We start from the raw sequence: 20,262 nt of genomic DNA, 5'->3' as shown, positions 1-20,262 counted from the left end.
AAACTCAGCCCAGGGCCTGCCAAAGGCAGTTGGGAGATTTAATAAGAAACTCTCTCTGTGACAAACTGGGGTCCCGAAGTTTCACACAACTCAAAAATGAAGCAACCACAAATAGAGCAGCCTTCATGTCAACCTAGGTTTGCATTTGCCTACAGGGTCCCTGCGAACCTCAGTCAGTGACCAAGACATATAACATCGATGTTATCCTATCAACGTCTCAGCATGTTATTTTAAGGAAATCAACAACCCCCAGACTGCTTCTAAAGTCCAGATGGAGAAGCAGAAGACCCAGAATAGCCAACACAATGTTGTGAGGGAAGAAGAAGGTTGGAGGACTGACTCTAATTGACTTTAAGACTTCCTACAAAGCGACAGTGATCAAGACAGTGTGGTATTGGTGAAAGAATGGGCAAAGGGATCCATAGATGGAACAGAGAGCCCCAAAATAGACCCCCATAAATAGAGTCAACTAATCTTTGACAAAGGAGAAAAAACAATGCAATAGAGACACAACAATCTCTTCAATAAATGGTGTTGGAACACCTAGATAGCCACATGCAAAAAGAAAAAAACAAAAAGAATCTAGACACAGACCTTACACCCTTCACAAGAGTGAAAGGAGTCAAAATGGAATACAGACCTAAATGTCAAACTCAAAACTATAAAACTCCAAGGAGGTAACATAGCAGAGAGAATCTAGCTGGCTTTGAGTTTAGTGATGACTTTTTAGATACAACACCAGAGGCACAATCTGTGAAAGAAAATAACTGACAAGCTGGCCTTCAATAAGCTTAAAAATTTCTACTTTGCAAAAGACCGTATCAAGAGAATTAGACGACAGGCCACAGACTGGAAGAAAATATTCGCAAAAGATACATCTGTAAAGGATTGTTACCCCCAAAATGCAAAGAACTCTTCAAACTCAACAATGAGGAAACAAACAACCCAATTTAAAAATGGGCCAAAGACTTTAACAGGTACCTCATCAAATAGATACACAGATAGCAAATGACCATGAAAAGATGCTCAACATTATATGTTATCAGGGAAATGCAATTCAAAAAAAAAATTTTTTTTTACATTTATTTATTTTTGAGAAACAGAGTGAGACAAAGCGTGAATGGGGGAGGGGCAGAGAGAGTAGGAGACACAGAATCTGAAGAAGGCTCCAGGCTCTGAGCAAGTGGTCAGCACAGAGCCTGATGCGGGGCTCGAACCCACAAACTGTGAGATCATGACCTGAGCCGAAGTCGGACACTCAACCGACTGAGCCACCCAGGTGCCCCAGGGAAATGCAATTCAAAAGAACAGTAAGAGACGACTATACACCTGCTAAAATGATAAAAGTCCAATACGCTGTCGGCACCAAATGGTGAGGATATGGAGAAGCGGGGATTCTCATTCATTGCTGAGGGTAATGCAAAATGGCACAACCACTTTGGAAAGCACATTGGTGGGTCTCTTATAAAGCAAAAGGAGTCCTTAGCATACAACCTAGCAATCACACTCCTTGGTGTTTACCCAGAGAAGTTGAAAACGTACATTCACACAAAATCTGCACACTGATGTTTATGGCATCTTTATTCATAATTGTCAACACTTGAACCAAAATGTCCTTTAGCAGGTGCATAGGTAAACTGATACATCCAGACATCAGAATATTTTTCAGCACTAAAAATAAATGAGCTACCAACCCATGAAAAGATATGCAGGAACCTTAAATATGTGTTAGTAAGGGGAAGAAAACAATCTGAAAGGGTTACAAACTGTGGGATTCCAAGTAGGAAAAAACAAAACTGTGGGTACGGTGAAAAGATCAATGATTGCCAAGAGCTGAGTAGGCAGGGATGAATCGGCAAAATACAAAGGATTTTTAGGGCAATGAAACTATTCTATATGATACCGTAATGGTAGATACATGTCATTATACATTTGTTAGAATGTAGAACGCCAAGAGTGAGCCCTACTGTAAACTATAGATTTGGGGTACTTACGATGTGTCAATGTAGGTTCATCAGTTGTAACACATGTAGCACCCTGGTGGTCATTGTCATGCCCAAGGCCATCTAGGTTTTTTCCTCATGTTATCTTCTAGGAGTTTTACAGTTTCGCATCTCACACTTAGCTCTATGATCCGAATTCAAGTTAATTTTGTGAAGGGTGTAAAGTTTGTGTCTAGAAGTTTTTTTTGCACGTGGACATCTGCTTGTTCCAACTCCAACACCATTTGTTAAAGAGACTGTCATTTTTCTGTCGCATGGCCTTTTCTCCTCTGGCAAAGCTCTGTTGTTGATATTTATGGGGCTCTATTTCTGGGCACTCTATTCTGTTCCACTGATCTAGTAGTTTCTTCTCTCACTCATTCCACACTATGACTGTAGGTGACTGTAGCTTAATAATAAGTCTTGGGGTTGAGTAGTATCAGTCCTTCAACTTTGTCTTTCCCTTCAATACTGTGTTGGTAACTCTCAGTTTTGCTTCTCTCTATAAACTTTAGAAGCAGTTTGTCAATATCCTTAAAATAACCTCCTGGGACTTTGATTGCGATTGCATTGAATCTATGGACTAAGTTGGTAAGAATGGGCATCTTGACAACTTCTCTTTCTTTGAATGAATAGACTGGTTCTCACTGAGAAATTATGAAATCGTACAGGTGCAGGAACCAACCACTAGTCTAAATGCCGCAACTGCCCCTGCCAAATCTGGATTTTTAAATCTAATGTGCTGAAAAAGTCTTAGAGTGAATGCCTACATCTGTAATAGAATGTAGATACAACCAATCCATAGGGCCTCGGTAATAGGGGCTTGAGCACTGAAACAGTTTTCCACTGCAGGAATTTTGACAAATGCCAGGAGCATGTAAGATAATTAGCGGGCACTAATGCTAATTACAAAGAGATCAACAAGAAAGGGAAGGAGTGTTAGGAACCAAGATATAAGAGTAGAAGCTGTGGGAGCGCCTGGGTGACTCTGTCAGTTAAGTGTCTGGCTCTCGTTGGCTGAGGTCACAATCTCACAGTTCATGGGATCAAGCCTCGCGTTGGGCTTTGTGTTGACAGCATGGAGCCTGCTTGGGATCCTCTCTGTCCTCTCTCTCTGCCCTTCCCCCCACTCATAGTCTCTTGCTCTCAAAATAAGTAAATGAACTTAAAAAAAAAAAAGAGTAGGAGTTGAGACAAACAAGTGATAGAAGACAAATACAACAAATGTTGGGAAACTAACACCCAGAAGCAAAGACCAGTAAAGACACCCATCACAGCGGCTGCCCTCTGTTCTTTACAGAGAGCAAGACAAATGCGAAAGCAAAATTATCTCGACATACTAATGCTGATCAGTTTCAGAATGTTGGTACAGTCACAAACTCAGAAAGACTAAGAATCTATTAGTATATATGGGAAAATCACAAAATAACACACAAGGCACTGTTACAAGCTGCTTGCTAAAAACTGACAAAATACATTTCAAATTCAACTTGTTCTTACCATATTTAAGTTCTCCAGGTCACATCCATACATCAGAAACAAGACCTCACGGCAAATCTTGCCAAAAATCTTTAGCGGACACAGCTTTGAACCAACAAATCTTTTAAATGAAGTATTAGGTAAGAAGCCTTTGTTGCCAACAAAAGCCTGTAAAATAAATTTACTTTATTTGTATTTGGAAGACCAAAATAATTAATCAAGAAATGGTGTGATGAGCTCACTATATTTATAATCAAACGCATTATCTCACGTTAGTTTAAAACATTTACATTAAGGGCAAAACTTGGAAACACAAGGTAGAGAGAAGTTGACCACTGGATTTTCCTTCATAATAACATGTCCAAAGGTATTATAAGTAAAACCCTATTCCTTTGTAGAAACAAAAGCAAGAATCCAGTGCAAATAAAACCACAAAATTAAATTCACACATAGCCAAGACCTTTCGTTTTGAAAGGAGAGAATATTGTCATTTGGATTATCAACTACGTAGAGGAAAGGAATAACATACCTTTATCACTGACTTCCACTTGTATGCCATTTTGATTAAAGGGCTGTTTGAGTATTTAATAGAAAAAACTGGAGCTAAGGCAAAAAATATTTTGACTTTTTCAGCTATCTTTGGTATTGTGGAAAATGTTATGAAAGCTGAAAGAAAATAAGACAGAGATTAACTACTCTTATGCAATTACTACCATCATAATAAATGACATCGTGGCAAACAAGAGCAAATTCAGGGGCGCCTGGGTGGCTCAGTGGTTAAGCATCTGACTCTGGTTCAGGTCATGATCTTGTGTCAGCTGTGCTGACAGCTCAGAGCCTGGAGCATGTTGTAGATTCTGTGTCTCCGTCCCTCTCTGCCCCTTCCCTGCTCTGTCCTCTCTCTCTTTCTTTCTTTCTCTCTCTCTCTCAAAAACAAATAAAGATTCAAAAAAACAATTTTTAAAGAGTAAATTCAATAGACTTTGAATAATTGACTCGCTCATTTTTTTTCTTTTAAAAATTTTTTAATGTTTATTTTTGAGAGAGAGACAGACAGAGTGTGAGCTGGGGAGGGGCGGAAAGAGAGGGAGGCACAGAATCCGAAGCAGGCTCCAGGCTCTGAGCTGTCAGCACAGAGCCTGATGCGGGGCTTGAACTCACCAACCGTGAGATCATGACCTGAGCCGAAGTCAGACTCTTAACTGATTGAGCCACCCAGGCGCCCCTAAGAGTGGACATGCTTGTCTCGCTCCTGATCTTAGGGGAAAACTCTGTTTTTCCCCACTGAGTATGGTGTTAGCTAAGGGTTTTAAGTCTACAACATTCTTGAGGGTAATCCTTTTAACTTTGAGATAAAAACATTTAATAAAATGTAGGTCACCTCCTCTAGTATGACTTCTATCATAATTGGTTAGCTCTATTTATTTAAGTTAAATCCACTACTAAATGTAGGCTTGTACTCTGGTGTAAGTACTCCGTTGGACTTAAAGTCCTTTATTTTTATTTTATTTTTTTAAATACTTTTTTAAAGTTTATTTATTTTGAGAGACAGAGAGTGTGAGTCAGGGAGGAGAGAGGAGAAAGAGAGCGCCAAGCAGGCTCTGCGCTGTCGGCGCAGGGCAAAAATGGGGCTCGATTTCACGGACTGTGGGATCATGACCTGAGCAGAGATCATAAGTCAGGTGCTTAACCAACTGAGCCACCCAGGCGAAGTCCTTTCTTTTTATTTATTTTTAAAAAATTTTTTGTATTAAATATAATTTATTGTCAAATTGGTTTCCATACAACACCCAGTGCTCATCCCAACAGGTGCCCTCCTCAATGCCCATCACCCACCCTCCCACCCCCCATCAACCGCCAGTTTGTTCTCAGTATTTAAGAGTCTCTTATGGTTTGCCTCCCTCCCTCTCTGTAACTTTTTGCTCTTCCCCTCCCCCGTGGTCTTCTGTTAAGTTTATCAGGATCCACATAGAAGTGAAAAGATACGGTATCTGTCTTTCTCTGCCTGACTTATTTCACTTAGCATAATACCCTCCAGTTCCATCCACGTTGCTGCAAATGGCCAGATTTCATTCTTTCTCATTGCCAAGTAGTATTCCATTGTATATATAAACCACAACTTCTTTATCCATTCGTCAGTTGATGGACATTTAGGCTCTTTCCATACTTTGGATATTGTTGAAAGTGCTGCTATAAACATTGGGGTCCAAGTGCCCCTGTGCATCAGCACTCCTGTATCCCTTGGGTAAATTCCTAGCAGTGCTAATGCTGGGTCATAGGGTAGATCTATTTTTAATCTTTTGAGGAACCTCCACACTGTTTTCCAGAGCGGCTGTACCAGTTTGTTTCCCACCAACAGTGCAACAGGGTTCCCGTTTCTCCACATCCTCTCCAGCATCTATAGTCTCCTGATTTGTTCATTTTAGTCACTCTGACCGGCGTGAGGTGGTATCTCAGTGTGGTTTTGATTTGGATTTTCCTGATGAGGAGGGACGTTGGGCATCTTTTCATGTGCCTGTTGGCCATCCGGATGTCTACTTTAGAGAAGTGTCTATTCATGTCTTCTGCCCATTTCTTCACTGGATTGTTTGTTGACTCACTCATTTCTTAATTCCCTTATCAAACATCTATCAATCACCCAGTTTGAGACATGCATATCAATCACAACATAATGCAGATTATTAGTATTAAAAATAATACCTAGATCATAAATTGTGATAAACCAGCAATAAAACAGTCTTGTTAACACCGTAGTTTAAAAACCAGAAACAACATTTAGCATTTGTATAAGTAACAATGGTGAAAACGCGCTAAGTTGATTTTTCTGGTATTTGAATCTTACACTTTACGTGACAGAGTCAATAAATGTCAAATAAGTTTAATATTTACTTTTAATTTATTTAAAAAGTACCTTGCCTTCTTGTACAAAGGATACCAAATGCTGGTTTATATTATTTGTCAGTTAGAGTCACTGATATGACAATTATTTGTCATCTTATCAAGCTACATATTTGCACATCTTAAATATTTTTATAGCTTGGGGCGCCTGGGTGGCGCAGTCGGTTAAGCGTCCGACTTCAGCCAGGTCACGATCTCGCGGTCTGTGAGTTCGAGCCCCGCGTCAGGCTCTGGACTGATGGCTCGGAGCCTGGAGCCTGTTTCCGATTCTGTGTCTCCCTCTCTCTCTGCCCCTCCCCCGTTCATGCTCTGTCTCTCTCTGTCCCAAAAATAAATAAAAAACGTTGAAAAAAAAAATTTTTATAGCTTTTCTGTTTTCTGAGTTCTGAGAAGGCAAATAACCAAAGAATTATATGTCATAGTATGAGTCAATAAGCTCTAACACGTAGCCCACTTGCTTCTTATTTCATGATTTTCCAGGATTCCTGGTTCCGGATAACTGACACATGGCTAACTAACATCAGAGAACAGATCTATGGAAAATGGGATTAGAGTGTTACTCAACACATTTTTTAAAGCGGGAAATGGATTACTCTCATAAGAAAATGATAATTTTCAGCCTAGAACAGACTCAGTCAATATTGGCTTCTATCATAAAATGGCCTTTGTAACTTCCAAAGTGGAAAGGGTGAAAGTAAAAAAGTTTAGCATACCACGTAAGAGAATTATGTTAGGTCTTAGGGAATGTATTTGTTTTCCTGAAAGTGAAGCTGTTACGCCTGAGCCAGAAGTATGACGGCCGTGAGCTGTGGGCAGCTCTTTTCTAGTCGTCTTTGAACATGTGATGACCTTCCTTGCCCTTGTGCACATCTTAAGTCTCATCCACCCTGAATGCATAAACATAAACTTCCCTTTCAAGTCTCTCCCTCCCAAAGTCCTTTGCTACATTTAAACAATAAGAGTAGGTATGACATTTCTATTTGTAGCACAAGAGGTAGTCATGATCTCCAGATGGATAGCCAACTTTCCTACCCTTGGAAACCAACAAAACCGCAAACAACGTGTTGTTGACAATCCATTCTTTGTGACCAGAGAAGATAAGGTAGAAGGGAAGGGGGGGGAAGCTGCCAGGCGCTGCTGTGGCATTCCTGCCTCTGGCTCTCCTTTACTTCCCTCGCAGCTCTGGAAGTTCACCCACACCCTGGAGAAGGATGCCTGCAGACCCTACAAGAGTCCTTAAGGAACATTAGGACCATACCGATAGTGGTGCCCTGGGAATGGCCCACGTAAAATATTTCCTTTTGTCCCGTGTGCTTCACAATGAAGTCAATGGAGGCGGGGAGGTCGTATTTAGCCATTTCATCAAAACTACAAAAAAAAAAAAAAGACAAAAAAAGAAAAAAGAACATTGAAATTCCCTTGCTACTAACAGGCTGTTAACACAAACTTCTGTGAGAACACAAAGTCAAGGAAATAAAATAGCCCCAAGATAGTCTTTAAAAAAAAATTTTTTTTTAATGTTTAGGTATTTTTGAGAGATAGAGAGACAGAGCATGAGTGGGGAGGGGCAGAGAAGAGAGGAAGACACAGAATCTGAAGCAGGCTCCAGGCTCTGAGCTGGCAGCACAGAGCCCGACACGGGCTCGAACTCATGGACAGCGAGATCATGACCTGAGCCGAAGTCGGATGCCCAACCGATTGAGCCACCCAGGCGCCCCTCCCTAAGATAGTCTTATAAAGAGGGTGTTCGTGTATTCTATGTACAGGGAAATACACTAAGTGTAATGGAGCAAAAGAATGGTTGAAGGAAGGGTGGGGTTGGCCAAGGAAGGTCACTACTGAAAAAGGAGAAACACGCTTAAAATCAGACAAGCACTCTTTAATTTTCAAGCCAAAATTTGCATCCACGTTGATGGTCTGTTAAGAGACCTGACTGAGAGAAGAGCCGCATTCTAATTCATTTCATTTAAAAACCAAACCAAACGTTCGATACGCTTATCAAACAAAAGGAAACATTATTTGAGTTTATTGGTACCTGAAGGCCCAGAATTCTTTGGAGTTCGTTTTCAGGTACAGGTGTTTCCTGGACCACGTAGTTCCTCGGCTGTTCCCCAGCCACACGTCATAGCCAGCATCGGCCAGAATGAAACCCAGGCTGTTGATGAGAAGGTTGGAAACCCAACTGCTGCCAGATGTCAACAAGCCATGTTGCAAGTAGACGACAAGTTTCTGAGCTGGAAAAAAAGATGCAGAGAATTTCTTTTTAAATTTTATAATATCTGGGCGCCTGGGTGGCTCAGTTGGTTAAGCACCCGACTTCGGCTCAGGTCATGATCTCGCAGTCAGTGAGTTCCAGCCCTGCGTCGGGCTCTGGGCTGACAGCCCGGAGCCTGGAGCCTGCTTCGGATTCTGTGTTTCCCTCTCTCTGCTCCTTCCCCAGCTCACACTCTGTCTCTCTCTCGAAAATAAATAAAGATTAAAAAAAATTTTTAATAAATTTTATAATATCTGTGTAACTAGCTCATGGGAAATTCAATCTTTTAATACATGACAGTTTGGAGATTAAAAAAATTTGTTTAATTTTATATTGTAGAAATAGGGTAAATTATTAATGTTTAGTCCCATTCTATGTCAGAGATATAGAGATATATGTCAGAGATATAATGTGTTAAACACATTAGTTTATTTTTTTTATTTTTATTTTTTAACGTTTATTTATTTTGGGGACAGAGAGAGACAGAGCATGAATGGGGGAGGGGCAGAGAGAGAGGGAGACACAGAATCGGAAGCAGGCTCCAGGCTCTGAGCCATCAGCCCAGAGCCTGATGCGGGGCTCGAACTCATGGACCGGACCGCGAGATCGTGACCTGAGCTGAAGTCGGACGCTTAACCGACTGAGCCACCCAGGTGCCCCTAAACACATTAGTTTAAACACTTTAGTTTACTAATGGATATTTTTCAAATGACCAAGTGCATAATTAGGCCGTGTCTCATTTAAATACATCAACTTTTTTCAAAGTCTATTTATTTTGAGAGAGAGAGAGAGAGAGAGAGAGAGAGAGGGAGAATGCATGCAAGGGGAGTAGGGGCAGAGAGAGAGGGAGAGAGAGAATCCCCAGTAGGTCCCGTGCTGTCAGTGCAGAGCCTGATACAGGGCTCGAACTCATGAGCAGTGAGATCATGACCAGAGCTGAAATAGTCAGATGCTTAACCGACTGAGCCACCCAGATGCCCCTAAATATATAAACTTTTAAGGATTATTCAAATATCTAAGAGTGATGGGAGCACTCATATCCATTTTAAATAGCATATTGCATAAAATATTATATTGTATATGATTTTCCCACTCTTCCATTTCATAAGATGACTTTATAATCACATTTTCACAGACATATTCAATGTATGTGTTATCATTAGAACCACTGTGCTAGTTACCTAACGGAGTTCCCAGAACTCTGATTGTGCTTGCAAGCTTTTTGGGAAATAACACCTTTTGAGTAATGTTAAATGTGCTCACGAGTAACTTTGTTAAGCCCCGAGTTGTGATTTACGCATAATCCGCATCATTAGCGTCTACTGCCCCAATGCTGTGGGCGCCCCACACAGACCCACTGACCAGGCTGATGTTTGCACCCACTAGCTATCATGTTACCAAGTTGTACCCGGCTGCCCCTTCTCGGGGGAGGCTGAGAACGTACAGTGTTGGCTGAAAGGGAGCTCCCACACCAGAGGAGGAAGGAGGCCACCTTCTCAAGCAACTGACACAAAGGTACAGAGAGCTGAGTCCCTTGCTTCTGGGTTGGACCGACTCTGATGTACTTCGTGTTGTATATCACCCCAAGGGACAGGGGGGAGGCTAGACTCCAGGCGAGACCACATATTTGCTTAACTCCTTCCTCTGCAATCTTCTTTTTTAAAAGTTATTTATGAAGAAAATTGTTTTTAATGTTTATTTATTTCTGAAAGACAGATTATGAGCAAGGGAGGGGCAGAAAGAGAGGGAGACCCAGAATCCGAAGCAGGCCCCAGGCTCTGAGCTGTCAGCACAGAGCCCGATGCGGGGCTTGAACTCACGAACCACAAGATCATGACCTGAGCTGAAGTCAGACGCTTAACCATTTAGAAACCCAGGGGCCCCATCCTCTGTTCTCTTCTGCTTCTCCTATCTCCTTTTCCCTGAGATTCCCCTCAATAAATCACATACCCTCAAATCCCTGCCACAGGCTCTGTTTCTAGGGAACCTGACCTGGACGTACTACTGAAAGTGACCCAGGAAGTAGACATTTAAGGACGGGGTTGTGGAGTTGGTTTCCTTGCTGGCTGGCCGACAATGAGGACCCGTCACTGATTGTAGGTAGAGACTGAAAGAACACTGGATGTTGTGGCGCTTAGCCCACTGGCCAAGATATTCATGTTTCCTGTGCCGATACAGGAAAGGGGTGACTGGCTTGCTCAGTATCTGTGACAGTGAGGAAGCACAGAGGAAATGGAATTATGAGGTCTGGGGAAGCGGGCGGCTGTTGTTGAGTGCCAATGGTGTTTTAAAGAGAGAAAATTGCAGACCCGGGGCAATCACTCACCACTTCAAAGCAAAGAGTGCAAGTCCTAAGACCTTTTCAGTGGCATTTCAACACCTCGTCATCTACAGTCAGAGGGCAAACTGATTTCTACCAGAATCATGGTCATGAACTAATTGCCAGGAGAGTGGGACTTCGGGAAGGTTGAACTGTCAGCGCTGGAAAGAATCTACGTCATATTTGGGGCTTTGATAGGGAAGTAGGACTCTGAGACTGTCTGAATGAGAACTTTGGAAGCTTACATCTCAGGGTTCCCTGAACCCACTCCTCTTTGTTGGAGCATAATGCCCCCTCTGACTTATCTTTCAGAACAGGTCTTCTCCTCCTGAAGATCCTCCCCAGTGCCTTCCTGGATGCTCCATCACCAGCACTGGTTGAGTTCCCCAGTGGCTGGACTGGAGCGTGTTGGGTCTGCTGAGGGAGAGGTGAGATTGTAGGCTAAGAGAGCTACAAAATCTGGCTAATACGCATATGACCGCAGAAGTTGGAAGAGTCCGCCTAAATGTTGGATAGAAAGGAAACATATACATACGTATATGCTGGATAAGGGAGAGTTTGTTCATACGTGAGTGCATTCCTACGATACAAGATTTAACACAGCCGCAGTGGTTCCAGGGGTCAGTCCTCATACTCTGCCAGGGTTTCTCAGAAGCTTAGACAATTCCAGAATCAGAAAGCAGACTGTGGCGGAAAAGATACGGAAGCTAATCTATTGAATGAGAAAAGAACACCCACCAACTGATTTAGCATGCCTTGGGAGAGCCCACAGGATAGAACACCTACCAGGTTGAAAAAAATACTCTGGTGAGGACATCAGCAAAATTTAAAAGCTCAGAAGTGGAGAACTTCTATTTCCATTTTGGGATGTATAGTAAACTGGAAAAAATATTGCTTTTATATATATGTATATATATACACACATATAATATAAATATATTATATTTATATAATTTATATTTATATAATTTATATATATTTATATATTATAAATATAAATATATATAAATATATAATATATTATAATTATATTATAATATATTATATATATAATTATATATGTGTATTTATATATATATATAAATATATATACCCCTGATATATATATATATAATATACATATCAGGGAGCTGATTCACAGAGCAAAAATCTGGCCCCAAATCTGAGGAGAGACAGGTGCTTACAGGGAAAGAGGAGACATAGTCCTTCTTCATGGGGATGCCCAATATGAATAGTTTGGGAAGAATAATTGAAGAATTAGTGAAGGCCAGTTCTCTGGCTCCAAGGACAGGACAGGGTGTGAAGGACAGGGTACAGTCGAAATGGGGAAAGTCCATATCATCCTATGAGCTCCATCCCATGAACCCTACATGAACTTCACAGAAAAGATTGGAAAGAGTCTTACAGAAGTGTCCATTGTGGTGCAGTTGTCGCAGGAAGGTAAGACACTTTCCTCTGGTCTTTTCCCCATCTGCCCTCCAGAACAATACTCAGTCGGGGGGTCAGGGCACAGGGAGGGAAACAAGTACTTCCCAGGGCACACTAGCCAACCAAAAGCGCATAGGATGACTCAACCAGCAGATCCCAGTGCTATGCAGGGGGCTCACAAAAGGAGGGGCCATGAAGACAGAGATGTAGACTAAACTGGCCCCCCAATGTGGGCCCCTCACCAAAGCAGATCTAGCTACTGCCAGGGCAGTATGTCTAACCTGTCTGCAAAGGAGATCTTACACAGTAGCACCCCCTGAAAAGACCAAACCAGCCGCTTGGAGGCCAGTTGTGTACATCAGACCCTTTCTCTCCTAGAAAGGGCCACAGTTCACTATGACTAGGACTGGTATCTGTTTCTGCTATGATTTACCTTTCTTACCACACAGAACCACACCCAGCACTACTGTTCAAGAGTTCATGGAATGTCTGATCTGCAAATATGGAACCCCTCATGACATTACTTTGAATAAAGGAATTCACTCCAGGTCAAAGAGGGTGCGTTCATTAGAAGGCCACTGGTTTTACCACATGACAACCCTCACGAGGCTGTTAGCCTCGCAGAGCACTGAAACAACACCCCGGTAGAGAAGCCAGCTGGGAGATGAAGTCCTGTAAGCATGGGTGCGATCCTTCAGGACTCATTATATACCTTAAACAAACGCCCAGAACATAGTGCTGCTTCCCCTAATTGGTAGAACACATGAATCTGAGAAATAAGGGATTAGGTGTCACACTAATACCCAGTAACTCACTCAGGGGTTTGCACTTTCTGTCCTCACAATTTAAGCTCTTCAGATCTAGAGGCCCTGGTTTAAGGCAGAAAACACTCCCACTAGCTCATGAAGTAAACATCTAAAGAAAAGAAAAGAAAAAAGAAAAGAAAAGAAAAGAAAGAAAAGAAGAGAAAAGAAAGAAAAAAAAAGAAAAAAGAAAAGAAAAGAAAAAAGAAAAGAAAAGAAAGAAAAGAAGAGAAAAGAAAGAAAAGAAAAAAGAAAAGAAAAAAGAAAAGAAAAAAGAAAGAAAGAAAAGAAGAGAAAAGAAAGAAAAGAAGAGAAAAGAAAGAAAAGAAAAGGAAAGAAAAAAAGAAAAGGAAAGAAAGAAAAGAAAAGAAAGAAAAGAAAAGAAAAGAGAAAAGGAAAGAAAGAAAAGAAAGGAAAAGAAAAGAAAAAAGAAAAGAAAGAAGAAAGCTATGACTGCCACCTGGTCACTTTGGGCTTCTCATGTTGGAAGACTTGGGGGCAAGGAAAAGAATTACTACATGGGCAGGAGTAATGGGTCCTGATCATCATGAGGTGGTAGGGCTTCTGATGTAGAATGAGGATAGAAAAATACATTTGGTATTCATGTGATCCACTGGGATATCTTTTGTTGTTACTCCCGTGCCTTGTCTCACCTGTAAGTGTGTAAATACTGCAGCTGTGACCTGTTATGGACACGGTAGCCCTTAGGGATGAGGACCTGGATGGCCACATCAGGGAAGACAGCTCAGAGGGAGGGGAATCGACACTGGGAAATACAGTTGGGAATGTAGGAGTACCAGTCATGGCCTTAGGGTCACCTGCAAAAGCAGATGCCATAATTTCTTTCCCTCTCCCTCCTCTTGTAAGTTTTCCCAAAAATTCGGACCTTCCAAAATCCTGCAAAACCTGTACCGGGATGAAATAAACTTAATGTGAAAAACAGACAGATCTAGTAACACAAGGGGTGCACTCTGTTATTTTGGTGCCCCATCTAGATTTCCTTTACTAAGCAGGGGGACCATTCTTCTAGTTGCTGTGGGTTTTACTTTCTGAGTGTTCATTAATGCCCCTTTCTCTGTAGGATTGGCCCCGGGCAAGTGGCAGTTGCCTCACGCAGGAGATTATATCTATTTCTATGAGTAGCCTTCAGGCAAAGGTGTGGCAACATGGAGAGTTAGGCTAATTCCCTAACTTCAAGGCGGGACCACTTTGGTAGTCAGTTCACGGACCTACGAGCTCCTCTGAGATCAGATTGCATCTGGACTTAGCTGAGTCCCATCCTTCCTTAGCTCCTTCCCCTGCCCTCCCCTGATTTCCACAGGACCTTCTCCTGACGGTAGACCAGCAATAAATCACATGCACCTGAATCTCTGTCTCTGGCCCTGCTTCTAGACAACTCTAAAGCCCTTACTGTATTTTTAGATTCCCTTTGAATATTTTATTACAGTATTCATGAAATTAGATCATACCCTCAAAAGTGATCACTATGATTATGTTAAATCTATGTGAATATTTTCTGTCCAGTAGCTGTGACCTTTATAAGGATCCCAAATTACATTGGTCGAGGTGGTTTCAAATTAATATCTTCTCTGAAATGTACTTCAATTTCAAAATGAGAACTTGAGACGGTATTCTATAATATGAGAAACATTCTTTTCAGGGAGAAAATCTAAAGAGGAAAGAAAAAAAAAGGCTGACTGTTGTTTTTTAAATTCTCTTTAATGTTTATTTACTTTTGAGAGAGAGAGAGACAGAGCATGAGAGGAGGAGGGACAGAGGGAGAGGGAGACACAGAATCCAAAGCAGGCACCAAGCTCTGAGCTGTCTGCACAGAGCCCGATTCGGGGCTCAAACCAACAAACCAGGAGATCATGACCTGAGCCAAAATCAAAAGTCAGACGCTTAACCGGCTGGGCCACCAAGGCAGCCCCAAACAGGTTGGTTTTTATTTGAGCAATTAGATGAATAAGCAGAAGTAATCTGTTACATATTCTGCTCATAAGTGGCCGATACAGAATTATAATCCTCGTGACAAATTTTAGTGCTTTATGTTTTCACCTCACTTGCTGATAGTGATGTACTATATTGTTGGAGTAAAGAACCATGAGGCTATTACCAACCTGATCTCTTTGCTATTCGTAGACAAGAGAGCCGAAAGACGAGGAAGGAAATTTTTACCAGCCATTTTTCAAACCTACAGAATAATGTTACCCTGTTACATTTCTAACCCCTCATGAAACAAAGAACTTGTAGTGAATCAACACGTATGAGTAGAGCGATCCACAAAGAAAACGTGGAACAATTTGTGTTCCACCTCACTCTAAAACCATTCCAGAGGCTCCTGGGTGGCCCAGTTGGTTAAGCATTGGACTTTGGGTCAGTTCATGATCTCACGGGTCAAGAGTTCCAGCCCCATGTCAGGCTCTGTGCTGACAGCTCAGAGCCTGAAGCCTGCTTCAGATTCTGTGTCTCTGTCTCTCTCTGCCTGTTCTCTGCTCTCTCTCTCTCTCAACAAGAAATAAACATTAAAAAAAACACACACACAACAAAACCCTCTGTGAACCGGAAACCAGTGGAGAATCACATTCTCTTTTTGAGGCATGTAGAGACTTGTATGCGAAGTTTTCGGTGCACTTAATCTTTAAATCCTTTTCTTGTCCTAAACTTACTGAAAAGAAGTGGCAAAGTGAAGAATCTCAGGTCCCAGAAAGTCACCAATGTGTTCTCGATTGAATATTACCTGAATTGTCATTGTTCGCCTTCCCATAAGGAATTCTATAAAGGCCAAGGATATAACCATCTTCAGTTACAACATCATGCACTTCACCTGGGTAGCCCCAATAGGAAATAATTTGGCTCTAGATAAAGAAAAAGGAAACCTTTTAGTATGTTGGTCTGTTAATGTAATGTGATAACAATCTAACCTATTAATGTAATAATGGACCTTCATACTGTCTCAACATTAGGACTATTTTTTTCACTAGTTCATTGATGCCTTCAGTGATAGATATTTATAGAACACCTACCAAGGTGTTATACATTGTATTCATCAGTCTTATACATTATTTTTTTCTAACTACTAATCAGTCATGCTTTTACTCAACCAGATACAATTTAAAAATACATGTTTATTCAAAGATGTTTGTATGTCTATGCTCATAGGTAAGCTTAGGTCTGAAATTTGTATGTTTATGCGTGTATACAAAAGAGAATTTGTAAGTCCTCCATACATATTTGTATATATTTTCATCCAGGGACAAAATAAGGCTAAAGCTACAGAACAGTAAATGGGGACTATGGGCTGGCTCATATCAAAATATACGAATGCAAGGATATAAATTTGACTGCAGATCTATTAAAATAAAAGCACCCCCAAATTACAGAAAGAGTAGTATTCCCTGTTATTTTGGCAACTTAGCATTTATTTCCTAGCAGCTTACGATATTCATGTTTGCTTCAGGGTTTACAGATCTTCGGGATCGAAAGGCACCATGAGTAGTCCCAAGAATTAAAATGAAAGACATCACTTTGAAAAGGTACCACATTTGGGATCTACATACCAAAGGAGACATTAATACTATTAAAATTGCAACAAGTAATAACATTTGACTATTTGAATAATTCTGTGAGTTAAGGAATATTACCAGTTTCAGATAAGAAAGTTGAAGGTCTGAAAAATTAAGTAAGTTGTCTAAAGATACAGGGTGTTCTTGGCCGTCAAGATTCAGATTCGTTCCTGCTTCATTCTCAAACCCATGCTTTTCCAGCCACCCTATTTTGTAGCACAAACCCCCTCTTTGAAGTCTCCATCATAGAATTGCCTAGCCCAGTTCCAAAAACTTTATCATATACTACAAGTTCATTGATAGCTGAATTAAGGATGTAATAATATTCTTACCAGGCTAACACTTATTTAAAGTGTGTTTAAAGGTTGCTGGGTTTTGGGGAGGGCAGGAGGACAGGTGAGGAGATTAGGAAGATTGGATAATCCATCCAGACTCTCAGCATCTAGATTTTACTGCATACAGAAATGCTTGTTTTGAGTATCCTAAATTCTGGGAAACCAGGACTCTTAAGTTCTTTCTAGAATAAGAAACCAGGGAGCCACCGAGGTCACTGCCCACATTCTCTCCCAAAAGCATGACTTATGGATCTCACGAACCTTCTACAATAAGCCAGGCACTGTACCTGGAAGGACATTGTGCAGAGTTCATAGGTCTGGCTTTGCCACTCACAAGCTATGTGACTTAAAGGAAGTTACTTAACCTCTCTGAGCATCAGTTTCCCTACCTATAAAATGTGAATAATGCCTCCTTCTCAGGGTCGTGATAAAACTTCAATTTGATAAATGGGATATGACGCTTTGTTAGTATAATACCAGTCACATAGCTAACATTTACTGTGTGTTAGGCTTCCTCACTTAAGAGAACAAACTATTACCAGCAACTTAGGAAAATAATTTATGTGCAAATAATTGCTATGTCTTTCTTATATGTTTGTTAACCTAGTTCCAGTGCAATAATTTAACAACTTGCTACAAATTATCCAGACTTGAAAGTTTTAAACTACATTTATTTTTAAGATGTATTTTATTTTTTTAGCATTACAATGTTGCTTTTTTAAAATATAATTTATTGTCAAGTTAGCTAACATACAGCGTGTACAGTGTAGTCTTGGCTTCAGGAGTAGATTCCTGTGATACGTCACTTACATACAACACCCAGTGCTCATCCTAACTAGTGCCCTCCTCAATGCCCATCACCCATTCCCACTCCCAAACCTCCCACTCCCGTCAACCCTCAGTTTGCTCTCTGCATTTAAGCGTCTCTTATATGGTTGGCCTCCCTCTCTGTTTGTAACTTATGTTTCCTTCCCTTCCCCTATGGTCTTCTGTCAAATTCCACATTTGAGTGAAAACATATGATATCTGTCTTTCTCTGACTGACTTATTTCACTTAGCATAAGACCCTCCAGTTCCATCCACACTATTGCAAATGGCCAGATATCATTCTTTTTCATCACATCCATTGCATATATATACCACATCTTCTTTATCCGTTCATCCACTGATGGACATTTGGGCTCTTTCCATAACTTGGCTATTGTTGATAGTGCTGCTATAAACAGTGGGGTGCATGTGCCCCTTCAAAATGGCACTCCTATATCCTTTGGATAAATTCCCAGTAGTGCTATTGCTGGGTCATAGGGTAATTCTATTTTTAATTTTCTGAGGAACCTCCACACTGTTTTCCAGAGTGACTGCACCAGTTTGCATTCCCACCACCAGAGCAAGAGGGTTGCCCTTTCTCCACGTCTTCCCCAACATCTGTTGTTGCCTGAGTCATTTATTTTGGCCACTCTGACCGGTGTGAGGTGGTATCTCAATGTGGTTTTGATTTGTATTTCCCTGATGGTGAGCGATGGTGAACATCTTTTCATGTGTCTGTTAGCCATCTGTTAGGTCTTCTTTGGAAAAGTCTAAGACGCATTTTCTGATCGAAAGCATTAACTTATGGAAACTGGACTTCTCCCCTTTTGGTCTAGATTTGTGTTATATTTGGTATAATATCAGTGCTCTTTAGTAAGGGCAGAAGGCAGACTTTAAAACATAATAAAGCTTTTTCTACCAAAGAAGAGACAGAAATCTGCTAATTTAAGTGCATAAGCAAAACATTTATAACATTTGTAGTCACAATCTAGATGTTCCTCCTTGGGGGTGTTCTTGGGAAAGTGTTAGTGAGATGGCAAGTCTATTTGGTTCTCTGTCCTCATGGGCTGTCTCCGGAATTTGAAGCTTACCATACATACTGATTTTAAAGTACTTTGCATTAGTCTAGAACAAGTGCAAATCTATCATCCCAAATGAAAACTTTTTGAAAACGGAATGATATTAGTAACGGACTTGGGAAACGGGCATAAAGTAGACTGTTCTAGACAAGTGGACTTACGGTGACCCAACTTTTATCCTTATTTCCCCAAATGTTGGTATTTTTATCCCAATAAAATGCAGGAGAAGGATGGACCTTTGGCATATGGTTGTTGAGACTTCTAACAACCACCAATGGTGTATGTTTCGACTGAATTGAATTACTGACTTTATTTGGTGTTTACAGTGATTTATCAATTGTACAAAACAAGTGATGAAAAAGTGCACTAAAATCTAGATCTCTGCTGTTCAATATGTGGCTATTGAGCACTTGAAATGTAGGAACTAAAATTTTAATGTCATTTGATTTATTTTTAGTTTATAAACTAAAGCTGTGAAATTTTTTTCTGCTAAATGCGAGTTCCAGGTTCCGAGCTGTCAGCACAGAGCCCAACATGGGGCTCGAACCCACGAACCATGAGATCATGACCTGAGCAAAAGTCAGACGCTTAATCAACTGAGCCACCCAGGTGCCCTGACACTTTTTAAAATAAAATGACAGCACGTTAGTGATGCAAAATTGAGTGACAGTGCAGAAGCTGGTATTACGCCAGATCAGTAAAGGGAAAAATAAGACTGGAACGAGACTGTGTCTCCATTTTCAAAATGAATGGCAAATGTAATTTGGCACGACAGAGCAAAATGAAAAGGTTTCCTTCCTTCTAATAAAGAAATATTAAAGATCGTAAACAATGTTGAGAGACATTTTCAGCAAACACGTAGTGAATTTGATAAGGAGTTTCTACACAAATGTCAAAAAAGAATCCATGAAATCAGAAGTTTTTTCTGTCCAAAAAACATTTCCCTCTTTAACAGAATCTGAGCTTGTAAATTTAGACTTCTGTAAAATGCTTTGGATTCTTGCACACAAAAAAAAGAAAAGAAAAGAAAACCATTTTTAGATGGTGAGCTGCTAAACAAAAATGATTACAGTTGGAGAAATGTTGTTACTAAATTAAAAGGAAAAGTCTAAAAATAATATTTTGCAAGTTGAAGATCTTCAATAAAGCCACCAAACAATTGCCCAGATATACAAGAACTTTCTAAGAATATAAAAATCATTTGATTCAAAATTTGAAGATTTCATGTACTTTTCTTTAGTTTTAGATGAGTTGTGCGATGGGAGAGACACTGCAGTTAATATTTCGGATAATTTTGTGTCAGAGGCCTTG

The 20,262-nt window shown here is 40.6% G+C and overlaps 1 protein-coding gene across 15 annotated transcripts in view; it reads right to left on the bottom strand.

The window, feature by feature from the left end:
• The window catches only part of LIPJ (lipase family member J), a 36,988-nt gene that overhangs the window by 7,193 nt on the left and 9,533 nt on the right, over nucleotides 1-20,262 (bottom strand). For 12 of the 15 annotated variants that reach the window (XM_042960361.1, XM_042960358.1, XM_042960354.1 and 9 more), the window contains 6 exons: nucleotides 16,605-16,716; nucleotides 15,905-16,022; nucleotides 8,395-8,593; nucleotides 7,618-7,727; nucleotides 3,991-4,127; nucleotides 3,483-3,629 (listed from right to left, as the gene is read on the bottom strand). In XM_042960361.1, coding sequence (XP_042816295.1) covers nucleotides 3,483-3,629; nucleotides 3,991-4,127; nucleotides 7,618-7,727; nucleotides 8,395-8,593; nucleotides 15,905-16,022; nucleotides 16,605-16,709 — 816 coding nt within the window. In that variant the 5' untranslated portion in view covers nucleotides 16,710-16,716. The remainder of the gene's footprint in view (nucleotides 1-3,482; nucleotides 3,630-3,990; nucleotides 4,128-7,617; nucleotides 7,728-8,394; nucleotides 8,594-15,904; nucleotides 16,023-16,604; nucleotides 16,717-20,262) is intronic. The other 3 variants (XM_042960363.1, XM_042960365.1, XM_042960364.1) reach the window with 2 other exon arrangements.

This window comes from Panthera tigris, chromosome D2, assembly GCF_018350195.1.
Source record: "Panthera tigris isolate Pti1 chromosome D2, P.tigris_Pti1_mat1.1, whole genome shotgun sequence".
NCBI lineage: Eukaryota > Metazoa > Chordata > Mammalia > Carnivora > Felidae > Panthera > Panthera tigris.
This window is presented reverse-complemented; position numbering and strand designations above follow the sequence as displayed.